General features: G+C 36.5%; 1 protein-coding gene across 1 annotated transcript in view; it reads right to left on the minus strand.

Annotated features, from left to right (window-relative positions):
• Positions 1-7367: 7367 nt before the first annotated feature.
• IFT74 (intraflagellar transport 74) overlaps positions 7368-21207 on the minus strand; it is a 41758-nt gene continuing 27918 nt past the window's right edge. Inside the window, exons 15-20 of the mRNA XM_075019880.1 lie at positions 18279-18376; positions 17169-17295; positions 13183-13346; positions 12389-12514; positions 9852-9912; positions 7368-8071 (exon numbers count right to left, since the gene is read on the minus strand). Coding sequence (XP_074875981.1) covers positions 7956-8071; positions 9852-9912; positions 12389-12514; positions 13183-13346; positions 17169-17295; positions 18279-18376 — 692 coding nt within the window. The 3' untranslated portion in view covers positions 7368-7955. The remainder of the gene's footprint in view (positions 8072-9851; positions 9913-12388; positions 12515-13182; positions 13347-17168; positions 17296-18278; positions 18377-21207) is intronic.

Below are 21207 nucleotides of genomic sequence, written 5' to 3' on the forward strand. Positions count from 1 at the left end.
GGCATGTGGGGCTAATAGAGGCTGTTGTCTGCTGGGCTGGCCAATGATCATGTCCATGGCATGTCCTCAGGTGGGTATGTAGCTGTATTTGGGCCCCACAGACTACACCCTTTGTCTTTTCTATAGGTACTTGGAAATACTCAGAAAGACTGTCCAACCCCATGTGATTTCTAAAGTGTTCCCCTCAGGAACATCGGTTTTGTTGGTGGTTAACTGCTGATTAATACATATCAGCATTCACATCTAACTTAACACCCATCACAATGGCATACGTGAGTTTTAAATTAGCTACAGCAGGGAAACATATTATCTTTCAACATGTAAATATAACCCTAGCATTAAACATGGCTTTTCATAACTCTGTTTGCTGAAGGTTAATTTTATGATATGTCAAGTGCCCTAAACTCCTGACACCAGGCTTTCCTCTTTAGATAAGCAGCATGCTTGTCTCAAGGACAACCCATTCATACACGCTGCAGTGCTTGGAAATGTGTGAGGAGGAAAAAGAAACAAAGCCACTCTGCACTTCTTTAATCAGGTAGATGTGTTAGCAGAAAGCACATATCCTCTTGCAATGTCTGGCTGTATTATGCCTTTTGGAAACAAGCCATTACTTTGGCCTTGACATGGTGTTAATATGTGTTAGTAGGAGGCAGTAAAGGAACTTTAGGAATTATTACTCACTGCACTCAGCTAATGTGAAGCAGAGGCTCATAAATGGCAGAGTTTAAGCTTCTTTTCTTAAACAGATCCTGTTCTCCCCTACAAAAGAGCCTATGCCACTGAGGCCAGCCACAGTTCCTAAGCCATCTATTTTGGATCACCTGGAAGGGAGCAGCCAGGTGACCATTCAGAGGACATGTGCTGTTGCTGGTCCAAGCAGTCAGGGTAAGGAATTACCCCTAAGCAATGCAGTGGCAGTGTAAAGGTTTCTGCGGTACATAGTTAAAGCTAAATCATACTAACATGGAAGGGACAGTGTGGAGGAGTGGTGATAATATAATAGGTATTTGTGAGAAACTTTAAGGTGGGGTAGAAAAGATAACAGACTGTTTTTTGTTGCAGCTCATTCTCTTCACTTGGCAGCCGATGCTGAGGAGGTGCAGTTACTTCTTGATTTTCTACTGCCTCTCCTGCATATGCATACTCAAAGTGTAACTCAGGATTGCAAGCATAGCTATGACCAGGGTTTTTTTCTCAGTGGGTTTTTTTTCTTCTCAAAAAAAGAGATCTTCTCTTGGATTTTCAGGAGACCATAGCCCGGGAAACGGCTGAATATTGAGCCGTCTACAGAACAGCCTTAGCCAAAGGGTGCTGTTGCTTTCCTGTCTTCCTTGCTAGTGAAATGAAAAGGAATTTACTACAATGGACTTAAACACAGGATCTCATGGGAATCTCAGGTTTCTTTCAAGGGGAAGGTTCAGCTGATGAAACGACACAGGAGTACTTCAGAGCCTCTGTATCAGTCAAGTCATTGTGAAGGACACCAGGCTGTTTGACTAAGGTCTATACTCTGGAAACTTTTACTTTGTGAGTCACTTGTATTTTGCTGAAATACACTTCATGTAGATTTTAGAGTGGCCTGTTGTCACCAGAATGACAAAAAAATAGTTTTTGTTTCCCAACTCTTTGCTGACAAAAGGGACAGAGAATATTTTAAAAAATGCTTGGAGGAAGAAAGTGTGAGAACTGAAGTTAAGAGCCAGCAATGGTGATGGCCACTGCTGATGTCAAATGTGTATATGAAGTCATGTGAGTGAGAAGTAAGCAAGCTAGTTATATTCCACTTAGTTTGTATGAAAAGGACAAACTGCATCCTTGTCATTGCTTTTTGAGCCCATTGTTTTCCTACTTTAGAGCATGTCTGCTCTGTTTTATAAAAGATCTGCTAAAGATTCTGAACATGTGCTAAATTAACAAAATCATGGTTTTGTTTTTCTGCCAAGATTGGATCAAGTTGTGGGAGCACAAATGTAAGTGATGTTAATACTCCTGCTACCCCAAAGTCAAAAGCAGTCTGGAGATAAATGAGATTCTCCAGCCTGAAAGAGGCGTCATCCAACAGAAGGTAAGCAGAGCTCGTACAGAAGCTACAGAGTTCACAGTTTTTCTCCTCTCTATTCTGTTACTGCTTTTCTACTTAATTTTACTACAATACATTTTGAAGGATGAATAAGTCTGTGTATTTATGTTTAATGGTAACAACTGTATACCCAAATGTCTTTAAGATATTAACATTGAATCACGCCAAATGATGCACAGCAATAAAAATATGACTGCCTAAAGTAGCCCAGCATTAACAAGACAAATTTCATATCTGTGCAATTTGGAGAGTTAAAGACTAATTGCGTAAGCCACTTAATGCACGTGAAATTTGCAGATCTGACTATTGCTTCCAAGGACCAGGAAACAAGTCATGCCAATTAGATCTCAGGGTTAGTGTTTTCATCCATTAAGGTTACAAAAATTCATTCTTAAAATCCTGTTTGCAGGACCCACTATCTTCCACTGAATCAATCTCACACTGTTAATATGATTCTAATGGTAATTTTTATTTGATGACTGCATCATTTAACTTTATTTAACTTTAATCAGCATTCAACAAGTGCAACTTAGTGATAAATTTGCTATCATATACCTGGCTGCACTTCCAAATTTATAACACACTGGGATTGGCTAAAATCTTGTACTGATATATGAGAGCCACATGCGCACTGTTGGTGAGCTGCAGTGTAAAACAGTTCCTTCTCTTGAACACTCCAGCTTTAACTTCAGTCTTCTCTCTGTGTGAAAGATTTCTAAATGGCATTTTTTTTGTGTGTTTGAACAATATAATTTCAGCAATTCTTGAAATATGGAAGTGTGAAAGACATGCGCGTCTCATCTTAAGGTGAGAAGTTAAAATGGAGATTTGCATACAGCTAAAGAACTTCAGTAACTTTCAGCTCAATAATCCTAAAAAATTATTAAATACAGCAAACTTGAACACAAAACCAAGCCAATAAACACCCTCTCTTCATTTAATTCAGAAGATGAACAAAGAACAGGAAGGATACTGAAAATTTGAAGGCTTTATTTGGAATTTTTTTTCTCATGTATAACTGTTGGGGTGACTGATACTACTGATAATTTCTGCTATAATCATTAACTTTTTTTTTTTTCTTTCTAATTTTCAGAGATGCTGAGTACCTCTCACCCCACTTGAAATAGTATTTGTGGCTAAACTCATGTTGTATGTTGGAGACAGAGGTCTTGCACCTTACTCATCCTTTGCTGCACAGCAGAAATCTTGGGCCTGATCCAAAGATACCAGTGCTCAGTGAATCAAGCTCAGTCACTTTAAATGAATGTAGCTTTCAAGGAATTAGCTCTACAAGAGGAAACAAGAGAAGACCATTTTACATTTCTGGTGCCTTTTTTTTTTTTTTTTTTTCAAATGTGGGAGGCTTCCTCCATTTCACACATTTGGCATATTGTCCAGTTAGTGCTCCTTCCTGAAGGGAGAACCTGCAAGCGTAGACTGCATGTCAGGGTAAGGAACATTTCTCTGCTCCAAACTTCTGCCAATTCCAATGAATGACTGATCACAGCTGGGGGTTGAATTCAGATCATCTCTGCAGTTATGAAATGCTTAAAGGCTTCCTTCCTCTTTGTCAAAGAAGAAAAAGTTGACAACTATTTTGTTTGGGAGTAATTCAGTTCCCCTTCCCAGTGATTAACCTGGGAAGCATTGCTCTGGCTGGAGTTGTCACCTACAAAATATATATAGCGTTCAGCATTCAGCTAGTATTCACCACTGTGCTTGTGTTCAAGTGAACTCCCATTTTATGATCTCTTTCAGAATCCAAGTTTTTTTTTCACTCCAGACAATTGCTACATCCACCCTACCCAGATACCTTATGGGACATGTTTCCAAGCAGTTCACTCAAAGCAGATACTTTGCAGAATAGTTATAAAGTAAGCTTTTTAATACCTTTCTCTTCAAAGATAAGATAATCCAATGGCTAGTTCCTCATCATAAGGTCTGCCTTATGCCTTGTAATTTTGTTTTACACTTGCAGCAGAAAAATAGAACTCTACTGAAAGACTTTACAACCACTTCACTTTGGAAAAGTATCCCTCTGATTCTGAAACAGCACATACCAGCACAAAGAAGCATTAACGTTAACTACTGTCTTCATGCAGAAAGAACTGTAAAAGAATCTCAGTGATCTGCCTGTCTGGAATTGCTCACAGGAATGCTGCACGTTGTCTTTTAAGCTCACTAATACAAGGAAAAATATCAACTCATTTTGAAAGAAAAGTAAGGTTTTTTGGTCACAATGAAGAGCAGTGAAGGTAAAGATGAAGCAGGAAGACCAACAAGAGGATTAAACTCTTGCCTGCAGCAAAAATAGTTTGGCTGGAGATATGATGATATCCCTGAATACAGGAACAAGGCTGGTGCAGTGTCATCCCATCAGAACGGGAATAGTGACAGTCATTCCTATGCTCATCCTCACGCAAAGGACAAACATAACATAGAAACAACAGACCCTTTGGTTGAAGAATTTCAACCGAAATGCTTATTCCCATGCAGTGTGCCAGTGAAGTGGGATTTGGAGTGACAGACACTGCCAAACCTGATATCCTAATGCCTCAGTGGCATCTTCCTGGAGGACGCCCAGGTTAGGGGACTCTTAAACAAAGTGGACATACGTAAGTCCATGGGGCTTGTTGGGATGTACCCACATGTGCAGAGGGAGCTGGCTGATGGCATTGCAAGGCTATTCTCAATTGTCTTTTGTTCATGGTGATAGGGTGAGGTTTCTGAAGACTGAAAGAAAGCAAGTATCGCTCCTACCTTTAGGAAGAGCAAGAAGATCAAGCCAGGGAACTACAGGCTGGTCAGTTTCACTTCGATCCCTGAGAAACTGATGGAGCAACTTACACTGGAAACCATTTCCGGACACATGAAGGATGGGGAGTGATCATGAGCAGAGAGCATGGATTTATGAAGGGAAAATTATGCTTAACCAACCTGATAGCCTTCCAACATGAGGTAACTAACTCGGTGAGCAAGGAGAGAGGTGTGGATGTTGTTTACCTCAACATTAGCAAGGCATTTGACATCGTTTCCCATAAAATCCTCATAGATAAGATGACAAGGTATGGATTAGGTAAGCGGACAGAAAACTTGCTTGAGGGTCACTGTGTGATCAGTGGCCCAAAGTCCAGCTGGAGGCCTGTCAGTAGCAGTGATACCCCAGGAGTGGGTACGTGTGCCAATAATGTTTAACCTTTTCACTAAAGACCTGGATGATGGGTCAGAGCGCACCTTCAACAAGTTTGCAGATGATAAAAAGCTGGGAGGGGAGTGGCTAGTAGCACCAGACGGGTGTGCTGCTGTTCAGAAGAATCTCAGGCTGAAGAAGTGGGCAGACACAAATCCCATGAAGTTCCACAAAGACAAATGCAGGGTCCTGCCCCTGGGGAGAACAACCCAGGCATCCATACACCCTGAGGGCTGAGGGGTGGGAAAGCAGCTTTGCTGAGAAGGACCTTGGGGTCCTTCCTGGTGGACACCAAGGTGACCAAGAGCCAACAATGCACAGCAAAAAAGGCAGGCTGAGGGAGGTGATCCTTACCTTCACTCAGCCCTGGTGAGACAGGTGAGCAGAAAAGGTTTTAAATTTCTCCACCCCATAGATGCTGCCACTTAATGTCCTTTCAGTTTTAAGTCATAGCAGAAAATGGATAAAAGATTGCCTGGGTAGAGAGACCTGTGTTAATGAATTAGCGTCTTGATATGCACAGGAGCTTTGGTGAAAAAATGCTGTGTGTCTGGTACTTAAACTTGTATAAAAAAAAAAAAAAAAAAAAGAAGATGAAAAGAGTTAAAGAAAAGGTTATTTTCACTGACACTTAGGAGCTAGGTATCGATACAATTTACTTAGCTCACTACTGGGAATGAGTTATTAATCTCCTGGAGGGAGATTAAACGCCTGCTGCATAGCTCACCATTTAGAATCCATAGTTCTTTTCAGCCACAGGTACTATGACCATGATAGGACCATAAGGATGAACTTATGGAATGATTGACAAGATTCTCAGACAGAAACAGGTAATCTGGAGATCCTTCAACAGAATAAGGAAAAGAACAGCATGCTAGAGAGAGGTCTTTTATGATAGGCATCTCCTGGGAAACACAACCTGTAAACTTTACCATGCTGTCTTACAGAATCACTGCCAAGGAATAAAACCATCCCCTGCCCTGAGTGAAAACGAATTTAAAGCAGTCTGTTTATTCAGTCTGCAGCTTTTTTCCACTGTTCATTAAAATCTGTTATTGTAGCACAAGTGGAACTCAGGAGGCAATTTCTCTGGCTGATGATTTGATTGGTGAGAATATTAGACTTCAACTTTATCTCCACAAATAATGGGCTCTCTCTGGAATAGCTGAAACTTTGACAGGAAGGAAGAGACATTAGTGGGAATTTCCCCTAGATAACAGTCCTTGGTTTATAGAAATCCTGTTCCATTATCTCTAAATATTATACGGACATAAATATACAGAGCAACAGCATTTACTGTGCTGAATTGGACACACAGTGCTCTCTGCAAGAATCTTCAGTATGTTTGTTTTACATACCTCTTTATACTCCAAATGACAATCATAGATTTGGAGAAATTTAGTGATAAAAAATAAGAACTTCTATTTTAACGGACTCAGCGCATTTTCTAATTCTTTGTCTACTGCAGTTCTGTGAAGTGGAGCATATAGTCTACTTTTTCAGAAAACTTTTCTAGGAGAGCAGAACAACTATAAATGCACGCCCTACCATTTTTTATTATTTTTTGTAAAAGGCTAGATTACTGTCTGGCTAAGATTCCTACCTATAGTCAACTGTGCTTTTTTCTCTTTGATCAGGACTAGCTTGCAACATACCAGGTGGAGGAAATTATCAATAGGTTGTTTATAATTACATTACCTGTAGAATGTGAGGGAAAAATATACATGGAAATTTTGTTTTATGTAAACGTTTTCTGAAATTTTTGTATCATAAAGCACATTGTTATTTCTATACCAGTCCTGTTTTTGTTCTCTGTTGAATCTCTTTCTATATATTTTTGTTGAAGTAGAGGTTGCATATGACACTGCAGCTTGAAATCTGAGGAAAAAATACATTGCAGAAAATACAAAAAATTTTCCCTGTTATTTCCTTTATTGGTGAATACTACACAAGTAAAATGCTCTGCACAAAGTCAGTATTAGCTATGTTTCACCACTTTTTATCACAGTTCTCTCCTTGTAATTACACTAAAAATATAGAAAATAAGGAAGTTTATCAGTTCTCCATTGGGAAATGAAAATTTGCTGACAGATCCAAAGTACACTTGCTTTTATTATAAGACTTTATACTATGATGCAATTCGGATTTAAAAGGATACTTGTCATCCTTAGATGTCTTCTTTACTTGTTATAAATTGCTATTTAAATAGGAATGGTATGCTGATATTACCATCTCTCTTATTATACACTTCATTTAAGACAATGCATATGAGAGCCTGTCAGACAGTCCTTACTCAGGCAAAACTCCTGTTCTGTTTGGCAGGGATAGGACTACAAGACAATTAAGAGATTCATTGTGTAAAGCAGACTGAAGTTTCACATTTGAGATGCAATCCAGCAATGGGCCTCAGTAAAATGTTCTGATGATTTTACACTCATTGTGCAGTATTTCCTTTTTATTTCTGCAAGTTTCTAAAATTCAGAAATTTATTTCTAAAAATTTTAAATGTTGCAAAAGGAGGCATACTATTAAAACCCATGACTTCTGAAAACCTGGAGAAATACTTTTAAGAATATCTGTCGCTGTAGTGGTGAGCGAATGAGCTCAGTAGTTCAGCTTTCCATGCTGCCTGTGCACATCTCTCATTGTTGGTCCATTGGGGCAGGAAGGAAGTGCCTGCGTTCAGCTCTTGGTGTTCTGTAAAGCTTCTATGAGAGCTTTGTTGTATTCTGTGACCAGCTTTCTCACGTTCTTCATTATTGGCTGGTAGTCACTCTCCTGACTTTTTGTTGCTATGACTGATTAAAAGAATTAAGGAAAAAACCTGCCAGTATAAATATTAGCATAATTAGAGATCATAAGGGAACCATAATACAGTAAGTTTCCTTCTGTGAAAACTGTCAAGGATTGCAAATAATGGAAAAACTCAAATTGGTTCTAAGAGATTTACACCAATTTACTAGCTACCATCTCATGCCAAGCATGGTAAAAAAACCAGAGATTACATGCCTGAGTCAGTTTTGTTTTCATATATACAGGCAATAGGTCCCTTGTGGAAGATGCTGCCCATTGTTACATCGCAAACAAAACCACTTCAAAGCAGTCAGCTATTTACAGCCATACAGTTTGGCACTTTGGAACTCCAGCTACAAAAGTCCCAGCCCAAGACAGCAGGGCCTTTCTTTCCACTAGCCCAAGTAGACATAAAACTCTGAATAAGGGCCTGCACTTGGATAGGTAATACATTGTAGCAAGTTAGGAGATGATTTTAATATCCTGATCAACTTTTTCTCTTGGTTTGTTTTAGAGTTTTTCCTGTTAGAAAAAATAGAATCTAAGATTCTTGCCTTAATAAAATATTCCTGTAGAGCCTTCTTCATAGAGGAGGTGGCTCCAATTATATTACACTGACCAAGACTTTTTTTCAGATTTTTCCAAGAATTAGAGCACTTATCAGATACAAGAAATGGGATATTTGGTATATGAAAAAGATAACACTATATGCAGTTCCCTTTTTTTTTTTTCTCCCTGATGGCTAGGCTATTACAGATTTGCCTGAAATACATTTTTGTCCCATCTTCTGAGACATGTAGCAATGTCCACTGTCCAACACACAGCACTGGATGATACAGTCTAGTTTTGCTGTTACTTTTACCAATTACATTTGTACTATAACCATATAATGGTGATTCTATGCATCTTTGATATTTCAGATTTTTTGTTTCCTAAATCATTTTAAAGAAGAGAATTTATTGCAGTGAATTCAATGTCCCTAGAATATAAAATAAAAGTGCAACTGTGGCCTACTCAGATCTCTACAGTAACTACGGAGAATAGTACAAGATAAGAAGAATCAATTCTAATTAAAAAAAACTCCAGTGCTTTTGCTAATTTCAAAAACTATCTTATGAAAGTCACTTGAAGCAAATAAGATTTTGCTGATGTTTTGGAAGGTCTTATATGATTAGTGGAATGTGACTCTTTAATTAGCATCACATATTGAGACAGCTACAATGCAGTTCCCCCATCCCCACCCATTTTGCAGCTAAAGCATCTCATTGTCATATCTTACCATATTTATCTTTTTTTTTTCCCTCTAATATGCAGTTCCTCTTTTATTTGATAAGATGGACATTCAATGCATACAATTTGTTGTTTACTTTTTCATCATTGATATTTACGGTGGTTTAAAACTGCAAAATACCATGCAAAGTCACCAAGCTGTACAGATTTTCAAACAATGCTACACTTGCTGGATAATTTCAGATAAGACTGGACAGATGTGAAGATGATCTTCCTATGAAACCTAATGGCAAAACTACCCAACAGGAAAAACTCCAGACTGCAAGACATATCTCATGCTTTAGGACCCTGTAAAATTATTTCAGACAACACATGCAAGTTTTGCTATATATAATATCTATCAGCTAACCAGATATTTGCAGAGCATTGCCTTTCCCCTCCTCCCCTGTCTCCTGCTTCCCATTCTGTCCTGTCTTATTCTGCTGGAGGAAACAGACTTCTTCCTCAATTAATACAGTGCATGAATTTTACTGTATTTCTTAAAGAAAAGGATACATTCCTTCATCATAAAGTTATTTTGCTCATGGTGCTGCCACTTCCTCTCCAAATTTGTAAGCTGAAAACACAAAAAGAGCCAAAAGTGAAAATGATAATTATTACACACATACTTAATACAAAGAATCTCCCCAAACCTGTTGTATCAATATCTCGTACTTTATCACCTGGTAAGATCAAAGTTACTTCACAAAAACCCACAGAAATGAGAAACAATGGCAAAATTATTTTTGAAAGCTGCTAATGATTAACCTGTATATAATTAAGCGCTTCATACACCTGTTTATATAAAAGCACTGCATGCAGCTGCAATGGTAGATGGAAAAAATCAGATGAGAATTTGAAACTTGTCATATAGGGAAAGGTGTAAGCAAGTGAGAAGTAAAAAGGTGAACACTGCAGGGATATACTAATTCTCATTATACCTCATATCATTTTAAATGATCTCTTCTTAAAATCAGTAAGATCTAAAATCACCAAAGATACAATATTTCCTGACGCTGTCTTGGACTTTGAGCTATACAGAAGAAACTTCCTTACTTCCATAGTTAAGTTTCCTGTCTGATGCCAGAAGCTGTGATAAGAACAGAGCTGCAGCAAGAAGATTGTAGGAGTGTGGGTTCAGTGCTGGCACTTCTTCAATACTTTCAGCATCAACAGGAAACTAATGTGGACATTATATCGATGGCTGCTTCCTTACAATACAATTTTATATTTGTTTTTCTGATGCTACTGTTCAAGGTTCTGCATTTCAAGATATGCAGATGTTATTTTTAAATGCAAAAACTGAAAATCATTCTAAGACTAAACTTTCAGTGGAAACTAAGGTAATAAATTAGGAAAATATTGCACCATTTTACTTAAAAGCTTATTCTTAAGCTAGGAGATATGAAAATAGTTGCTATATTACTCAAAATAAATCTTACAGTGAAGACTCAGTTACCCAGTGTACTGGTTCACAGCAAACATGGTAGTCATTTATTTCCAAGATATGATATTTTGACCAATTATAATTTTTATTGCCCCTTTGTAAATGTTGCTACATGCAATACAGCTGGTAAAGGAGCCTAGGTTTAAAATACTGTCTGATATATATCTAAGGAACTATTCGGTGCATTTTTATAGTAACTCCTTGAACTCATACTCCTGTGAACGCCACAACTCATACAGTTGACTGCTTGCAAAATCGCCCAAACCTTCAAGATATGTAAATGTTATTTGTACTTCAAAATGCTTCGATGTGTGTCAACTAATCAGTTATTTTAAGATATACCTATATTTACCCTCATGACATTTACACTCATGACATAAAAAGCAAAGAAACAAATGCTTTTCACACACATTGAAGTAGAACTGCCACAGCTTAATGAACTGAAGAAATGCTGTACAACTACTATTTTATATAAACTTTTTAACATCATTATACAAGTATCTTAACACTGGCTGGGTATCAATTTCTGATTTACATAATCTCTAGGAATAAGAATCTGATCTTGGTATAAAAAAATATACAATATCTGAAGTCTTGCAGACTCTGGCATGGAGCTTTGGGGATTTATATCACCCTAGAGTTAGTCCACAATAATCATATGCTATGAATGTATACATATACCTTCTCATTTAGAGCTATGCCCTCTCATCTGCTCCATACAGTTCACTCCAGAAGAAAGTTAACTCAAACATGTACAAATATCACCTTCAGCTTTTAATTGAATTAGAAAAAAGTAACAGTTCTAAAGGACAAAGATCTCAACAACCCAGAACAATAAAAATCAGTGAAATAGAAAGAAAAAAATAGATTTCCATTTTTCGGCTTATTTTGAGGTTATCCTTCTGTACATTCTTCTGTACATTTCCTTCTGTACATTCAAACCTATATGCCAGTTCCGTTGCCAAAATGACATCAATTTATGGGTGTTTATAATGGAAGAATCAAAGCTGTTCAAGAGTTTATAAACATCTTTCCTGATTCACTTTTGAAATGTAAATGTAAATATATTCATATACCAAAGTTCCTTGGGTTTAAAGATGTCTGAACAAATCCTAAAACTTCAGTGGTCTGCAAGAAGCAGAAGGATTGGAAAAAGGAGATGGAATTAATAGTACAGATTGCAAGAAAAAAACTTACCACCATAACTTTAAAAGCAAAAGTCATCTTATCTAATGAGTAGTGACTTTTTCTTCCTGTAGTTTCTTTCTAAGTCAGTCCTCAAAACTCCTCAAGCAAAGGAAGGGCAAAAGGGGAAGAGTTCTGAGCAAGACTAATACAAACACTTAAACAAAGTATTCGTACAATTTTTAAGCTCAGAAAGACCTCTGCCTAGTAACTCTGAAATACAAAGCTTACAAGAAATTTATTGGCACAATATTAACTTTGTTTGAAAACAGAAAATATGGCTATACAATTACAACACATAATTTTGAAAACTCCCTGAGAAGGAAAAAACTGATTCCATTCATACAATGTTTCATGTGTATGAGAAAACCGAAACTGTGATAGAAAAAACTGAAGAGATAATATATAGCTTGAGCTATACCTGAGAATGTGTCTCATTCTCTTGCAGCTCTCTCTTTAGTGTCTCATACTCTGTGTTCAAGTGTTCCATTATTTTCTTGAAAGCATGGCTACGTTTTGTTAATTTTTCTTTGTCATCCTGGAGTCTCTAGGTGGAAAAAACCCAACACAAACTGATTAATGGATGAGTTCATTTGCTGTGGGCTACAGACAAATTATTTTAATTCAGCTTTCAAGATGCTACTTTTTCTTCCTTTCAGAACAATATCATATGCATAAAGAACTCATAAGGCTTTTCTCTAGCAATGCATGCTCTATCGCAAAGATAATATTCAACAGTTACAACCAAGTTGTAAGCTTAGACTATATTATATCAGCACAAGTGGGAATGCTGATGTTAAGAATTTGTAGGAAATTTATCACATGTGAAATGGGAAATGCTCTAGATGGAGTTTGTCTTAGAGCAAATACATGCAGGATAGATTTTTCTTTTTTGTTTGGGTTCTGTGGTTAGATTGCTAAGTTCAAACTTATGGGTAGTCATAAGTTACAGCAGAAAAGTTCAGATGAATCACTAAAATAAATGGGAAATTTTGTGGAAGGAAGTTATCAAAAGGCATCCAGTGACAGCCTGCTGTACCCAGTTATTTAGTCACATATATAAGCAGAGAAGCATTTGGATTCATTTGCACTGGTGTGCAAGCCCAGTTTTCAGCTATCAGTCAGGATTCCCAGTCTTGGACCTGGATTCCCCTTCGCTAGGTGCTCAAAACCACACAAATTCTGTATAATCCAAGGTTTCATTTCTTTCATTACCTTTTTCTTCTCTTCTCCTGATGCTTTCAGAGCTGGCAAATTATTGTAGACCTCCAGCTCCGTTTTTGTTTGTTCAATTTTGTCTTTAAGAGAAGCCAGTTCATCAACCATCTTGCCCTCCAAGAGTTCCATCTTCTGTAAGTCCATCTGCAGTTTTTGACTCTCTAGATCACCAGATACACAATCTCTAATTGACAGTACTTTTTATTTCATAATACATTGCCCAGTATATCAACATTTATGCTATACTTAAGCAATACAAACAGCTCCTGCCTATCTTTCTGATTCTGATATTCATGGGAATGTTAATGTGAATGAAAGAAAAAAAATTGGTTTTCACAATCATCCTGTAAGTCAGACTCCTATATTACTATTACTGTATTATACTCCAAAAATGAAAAGTAATGAAAACATGGTGATTTTCTACCTCACAGTGTGGTATTTCTATAGATAAAGTTATTTATAGCATCAGTCAATTTCAGGTCTTAAAGCAGTGGTGATACCTTACAAAAAGCTGACTGCAATAATGCAGACAATTTAAAAAAATTATTTTTGTTAAGTTTTTTAGCATTATGTTGTTTTTTTTTATGTTTCTTGTATATGATAAGACTTAGTTTTATGAGCGTAAATAGCCAAATTTGCTTTAAACATTCACTCTGTACAGGAAAACACTTCTATATCTCCACAGAATAAGAACTGTCATAACTGACAAAATGAGCATGTGCTACAATATACAGCATTTCCTTGTAGCAATCCATTAAAAAGAAACAACAAAGATACAGGTAATTAAGGGAGTTAGAAGTATGGATGGATTCTTATATGAAGACAGATGTAAAGACTGAAACTGTTCAGACATGAGATGCTTAAGAGAGGATATAAGAAAGATACACAAAATAAAAAATACACTTTGATCCAGTTTTGGAAATAAGTCATCCACCCTGAGTGTGGAAGGACTAGATGTGGCTAGCCTTGTTTTGGGTAGTTTTCTGACCTGCAGCCTTGTTATTGTATTTTCTTCATGTTCCTGAACATTTAAACACATGGCTACATAATCTTATGTTTCAGACCTTTGTCTAACTCAGAAGAATGATACAAATAATGCAGGGTTTTTTTCTACATTCTAAAATATCAGGCAAAGTGGGCTACTGGGCAGGATGAGACAGCACAAAGAAACTTCTTTCAGCATAGACTGTATATTTTGCTCACGCACTCAGATTTGTGCTGAACACCTGGAAAATGGGTAGGAAATTTTCCCCCAAACTTAACCAAGGCAGTATAGATCTTTATGGCAGAAGGGAGTGGATGTGCACATGTGACAGAAGGAGAGTTCACCTTTCCAAAAACTGTGGGTATGGTTTCCTTGGTGGAATTATTTGGGAAAATCTCACCTGATCAAAACCCTGTCATAGCAAGACTTTGGTACTCATCTCACCTCTTGTGTATTTATGCAATATACTTATTTTTTAGAGTGAAATACTGCGTTTAATCAATGTTTCTGTCTTATTACAGAGTGCTTTGGTGATTTCTTTAGGAACCTCAAAATAAAAAAAAGACAAGACAAGATTTTTGTGTAAAATATGCAGTTATCCTGAGTAACACACTGCTATAAGTTAAGATTGAAAGGGTCCTGTATGTGCAAAGAGCATTTATATAAATACAAAAAAATTCCATGCTGGTAAAAAGAAGGGTTTAAAAATAAAAGGTTTGGAACTGCATTGGATGTCTGTGATTCAATGTTATGCTGCCTTCTACCCTAAAGGGCTTAAGAAGACACTTTCCCTGTGCCCAGAATACTTCATAACTGCCCATAGTTTCACTTTGAAGTTCCTGGTGTTGGTCAATGTCAGATCCTAAAACACCACTGAACAGACCACAGCTCTACTTCTTGTGTTCCTACAGCACTGTGGCTTAAAGACAGACAAATGCTTAAGGACCTCAATAAATCAGGGCTTTAACACTAAAACCAGTAGAAAATTTAATTATAAAATAAAAAAAATTCAAATTGGAGAGAAATAGCAGAAAACAACCTTAGATTTTCTTAAAGATTTGTTTAGGCCTAATCATGGCATCTTCACTTGTTATCTTGTTGTTCTAATATTTGTATTTTGTTATTTTAAAATGATACATAGTTGACTAATTGGAATTTATTTTACATGTAAAGAATAACAACAACATAAATGCCAAAAAGCCAGAAAGGATTCTTAGGCTGTTCTATCTATATACTGATAAAAACTATGGTGAGAAAGCAATGGGCTATTCCTATCCATTCATACTTTCTGAAGAAAAGGGAAGAAACTGGAAGGGGTGAACTTTATCCTTATCCAGCAACAGCCTCAATGAAAAAAACTCAAAACTGAAAAAACTCAAAACTTCTCTAGGTGAAGAGACAGGAAGAGGATGCAGCCCAGTTCCTTCTGATACGCCATGAAGTTGCAGTGTCTAGCAGGCAGTGTGTACACAGGAGCAAACTCTCAGACCAAACTACAGTGACCCAGGGAAATGTTTTTGGGAAACTATGCCATCAGCACTTTTGTTTACTCTTCATGGTTTCCTTTCCTTTTTTTTTTTCCTTCCCCCCCCTCCTTTTTTTTTTTAAAGGGTTCTGCTGGTGGACTTTTTATATCTTTGTTATAATCACAACAAAAAATTCCTGAAGATAGTTATGCTATAATTCAAGGTTTAGGAAGAACTTCAACTGTGCAAACTGACCATTTGCTGTATTTTTGAAAGAAGCTTAAGTTTTTTATTACAGTATCTGTGACACCTTGCTTTCGGAAGTTTACTTATGAATTATTTAAATGATCTGCTGAAAATTATGTACTGTAACTTCCTTCTCTCCCATTGTAAAGAATGAAATACATCTCTCAATAATGTCTCTGTAGTGCTATGTGCGTCCAGAACATCCTTATATTGTAGAGTAGTAAGAATTGATGCTTACACAAAAGAAAAAAAGTTGTATTTGAACTTGTAATGTATGGCCCAGCTTTTTAAACTTTGCTAGAACTGCAAAATGAGTATCTGCAGACAAGCAAAGACTAAATGCTCAAGCACACAACAGAACAATCAATTTCTGTAATATTTTGTGCATAACAACTTCTTATTTGCACATAACTACTTTGAAGTTGCAACACAAGCTCCTATTTTGAAAATTACTACCAAGTACAGCACGTAATAGCTTTCTAACAAAATGATTTATAGTTCTTAATTCCTGCCCCTTCCTTTCAGCCAAACAAACAGGGAAAGAATTGCTGAACCAATAATGATATTGGCAAAGGCTTAGAATTATGAGAACAATTCTACTGTAAACAGTGCAAATAAAGAACTAAACAGATACTTGTTATGGAAATGAAAGAAAAATACTGTCTGCTTTTTGAAATTACAAGCAAGATCCTGCAGATTCTTACACTTAATTTTAAGTATTTGAGTATTTCCAAAATTAAGTCAAAATGAATATTCACTTTGCAGAACCAAAGCCTGAGAATTTGAAAGCTATTCACTGTTGTTGCCCATTATTCTCCCATGGTACACTCCCCTTTAAGAAAAGCACAAACCATAAGTAAGTGATACTAAGAACTACATTTACAAATAATACATAATATTTAGATAACTGTGGAAGTCTCTAATTCAATTTATTAAACACTATTTTAAGATCATGAAAAACATTTATTTTGAGGTGAATATTAGTAAAGCCAAACTTCTATCTCAAACAACTTTGTATTCCTGTATTAAAATACATCTGTTTAATGTGTATCTGTGCAAGGAAGCAGATCATTTACTGATAGTAAGTGAAATACTCCTGAGGAATATAAATAACTTGTTACCCACAAGAGTTTCAATTTGTCAACTTGCCACTGTGTTTCCATATTTGGAGATCACTGTGTTTCCATATTTGGAGATCACTGATCTTACACTTGTTATTAGTGTAACAACTCAGGTAATTTTAATTTTTATAAGGAATGAATTTGAAAATTCATTGCTGATCTCACCTGTAATCAGATTCTTAGCAGTGCTCTGCGATTTCTGCATTTCATTTGATTTGAAAGTGAGGTCTTCCTGCATAATCTTCAGCTCTTGATTGGTAACAGATGAAATTTGTTTCATATGATTCACATTCTGTGTGTGACAGAATATATATAACAATAATGAGAACACGCTGCATCTTAGAAACAACAAATGGTTAACTGGACAAGTAAAAAACTCTCCTGTCCTAGTACATTGTCTATTATTTGGCTTTTCTACTACAAAGACTGAAAATACTGGAAGTAGTCTGAAGTGTTTTAAATGTGAGTGATTTTCATTCTGCCAACTTTTGATAAAAGATGTACTGACAGGACAGTGAAGATGAAACAAAAATGCAACAAGTCTAAACTGTGGTGCCATATTGATCTTTTCTATAGTAAGTGTCATTGCCTAAAATATACCCTATGGTATACCATACTGAAAAAATTTGAAGACAATTAAAGTGATGATATAATCAAAGTATTATTCAGCTGAAAGATTTCTACAAGATAAAAAAATCCACAGGAACCAAATCTGTTAAAAGAAAAAATGTTTTTAAAGTGCCAAAAAATTGGTGGACTGCAAATGGGAACAATTTCTAAAGTGTTTACTTTAAATATTACACAGCAGGGTATTACAGACATAATTTTAGTAGGTCAGAGAGACAACTGGAATATTGTCAGTTACTTAACAGTAGTGACAGAATACCTACCAACTGAGATTTGCAGACTTTAGGTAAACAAAATATTGCAGTAGTTTTATCTGCAGTATTCTGAAATGTTTATCATGAATGGAATAATGTTCATTATAGCAGTGATCATGAGTTACAGCAATTATGCAAACATTTCTTTTATTCTGGTCACAAGTATTATCAATATTCAAAACTCTTTCCCAGAAATAAAGAGAAATCAAACAAATTTGTTTATTTTTTTTAAACTGCAGCTGTACATGGCTTAATGTTTAACCCTCTTAAGAGATAGTTATGCAGATACTGACTGGATACTATATAACACCCAGCATCCTTCTTTATCCATTCATTCTCCTGTTCTGTGCTTCTAAATTCTTAGCTTGCTACAGGAGGATGGAAATGCACTTACCCTGCTTGAGTGCTCCAGGAGTGCAACAATGTTGGCTTCTATTTGGGCCTTTCGTTCCAATTCTTGATTCTTCACCTCTTCAAAAGTCTCAAGAAAACCTAGAGATCAACAAACATAATAAAGATGGCTGCTATTTGCATGGGTACAGCACAAGCTCTTGTAATTTCCAGTCAAAACTTTGTATTAAATTGATAAGCTGTACAATTTCAGGGTTCTTTATGATTAATAGTTTGTTTAAGAGACAGGTGGTAGAGTCCTTGAAACTTGTCAGTTTATGGGTTGGAATGAAGAAGAGGACAATTCTTCCAGACATGTATTTGACTGATTAATGACATGAGGTCACCACCTTCTGGATACTGTTTAGATAAGGGTTGCCACCCAATGGGAAAGGAGTTTCATCACCATCATTTCTGACACGTTTCTGAATTCTTGTCCCAGCACCTGTTGGTCTTAATTTTTCTGAAAGCTATCAAAATGGGCTACTAAATAAAGGAAACATGTGACTTCACTATCTCTAGTAGCCTGGGCTAAATGCCGAACACTGCTAAGGACCTGAGACCACTATTCACCTGGTATCATCTCTTTCTTTCTGTATGATGTCCTTTTGCTACACCTCCAATTTATGTTCATTCCAATAAGTATTCAACTGAATCTGACAAGACACTTGTAATGGTGGTAGTAGTAGTAATAGTCTTACTACACTGTATTTCTGGTGACAGACATACTGAAAAAAATGTGCTGGATGCATCACATGAAAGCCAGAGGTCCACCAAGAGCCACCCAGGGCTACAAGTTATGATTATCCCTCTCCTGGTGGGTCTCCTCCTGAAACATGGCTTATATACACGGGAGCACTCAGGAAACTGAGTTTGTAAACTTTCTAGCTGGATGAAAAAGCAGAGAAGTGCTTGTTTGAGCAAGAAGGATTACGTAATAGTAAATTCAAGATGGATTATTTGGGAAGCGAGAAAGAAGACAGGAGGAACTACTTAATGGAATACTGACAAATCCTGAAGGGATGAAGAATGACTAGACAATTGTGGATCCCAGAGCATCCTTTTTTTTTTTAAAAATACCTAATTTTAAAATTATTTACTAATAAAATATTTATGGATAAGAAAAATATTGCAATATCTGACATGATCTGCAATGCTGTCCATGAGAGTTAACAGAGATGCTTTACATAGTACAGCTTCTAAAACTTTTAGAGTGGAAAATGTGCATTATTGGAGCCAGAGAACAACACTAAGATACTACAAAGACTACCTCTGAGACAGAGATATCAGGATGAAAGACACTTGGAATTCTTAGAGGTCAGTGAATGGCATTAGACAACACATTTGTAACGTGCACAGCTGATTGCTAAAAATAATGACAGTTCTGATGCAGATTTGGTTGGCTCAAAAAGTTGAAATAAAGTTTCTGTCCACCTGACGCTGACTAGTAACTGTAGAGAACAGCATTTGGCAAGAATGTAAGAAGGTTTACCTTTTGCCAACACTGCTGTGAACTAGTAACCAGAAACATAGTTAAAACCAAAGCTTAAACAGCCTGCACTTGAAAAAGCTAGTCAAGTCCCAAGTGCTGAATAAGACCATTGCCAGGCCTGTTTTTCTCCAGTACCCGGGCTGCAGATTAAGCTATCCTTAGAAACTGAAGTTTTGTTTTCTCTCCGTGATGTTCTTTTCCTTCACAATAAACTTGTCTTGTTTTATCTTAAAGATATCACAATTATATTTTAATAGGAGGAGCAACAACGACAACTCCAAAAAGAGCTCTTTCCTCAAAGGGCATTCACTGGGTATTTCATACCATCTGTTGCTGTGAAATACAGACAGGAATTTTCTACACTAAGAAAATATCTGAGCACAACAGAACTAACAGAAAGGCAGTAAGGAAAGTAATAGTATTGAAATTCTCACATAATGTTTTGTGTTTAAAACATTTGCGCTGTTCTTTCCTTTTGTGTTTAAAAAACTAAGTGGGTAATTTTTACAAAAAGAATCACTCAGATAACCTAACACAAAACTTTCAATCAGATTAACTGTTTAGTGCTCTAGTGGTAAGTAAAAGCTTCATTAAAATCTGTTTCTTGTGAGCATCTGAGCCACTTCTTTTCAACATAACAGATGATGCCATGGACTTTGATGAATCTTAGCCAGAGGTCTTAAACAAGTTGATTGCAGTATCTTGATAAACCTATCTATTTGCTTCCAAGAAAGCTGTAGGCAATGAGGATAGTGAATCTTCCAAAGCATATATGTAGGGAAGGCAGAGGAGTGAAATGAAAGCACCTTCATGAAAGAAAAGCATTCTCACACATTCATAAATATGCAATGAGAACAAAACTAAAGTGCTTTACAACCTCATATACATAATTTTATAAAACTGAGCCCAATACAGTGGAATTAGGACCTAAGAATTGTACCTATATGATTTTACTAGTATTCTTCCCCTTTGGCATTCCATACCTTTTTAGGTGTTTTTTTTTTCCAAACCTTCTTTAAATTTATTTAGAAACATTAAGCAAGATCTGTATTTACAGCTCATTTCATTGTCTTTCTGCAAGCAACTCCCCTTTTCATCACATCTGTCTGATTGACCTTGTTCCATGTGAGTGCTATATGTTTCACGGATTCATAAAAAATTGAAAGGAAGAGACTGCAAGAGGTCATCTAATTAATTCACTTGCTCCAGGACAAAACCAACTGTATGTCAGCAATTCAGATGTTTGCCTATACTCTTCTTACACACAGCTCATGACAGATACTCTACAATCCTCCTGAGCAAACTATTCCAATGCTCGGTGAGTATTAAGATTAGGAAGTTTTTTCTAATATCCAGCCTGAAATCTTTCTGCAACTATTGGTGTATTACACCTTTTCTATCCTCCATGTTCATACAGAGATATAGATAATTCACTTACTAT

This window comes from Buteo buteo, chromosome Z, assembly GCF_964188355.1.
Source record: "Buteo buteo chromosome Z, bButBut1.hap1.1, whole genome shotgun sequence".
Classification (NCBI taxonomy): domain Eukaryota; kingdom Metazoa; phylum Chordata; class Aves; order Accipitriformes; family Accipitridae; genus Buteo; species Buteo buteo.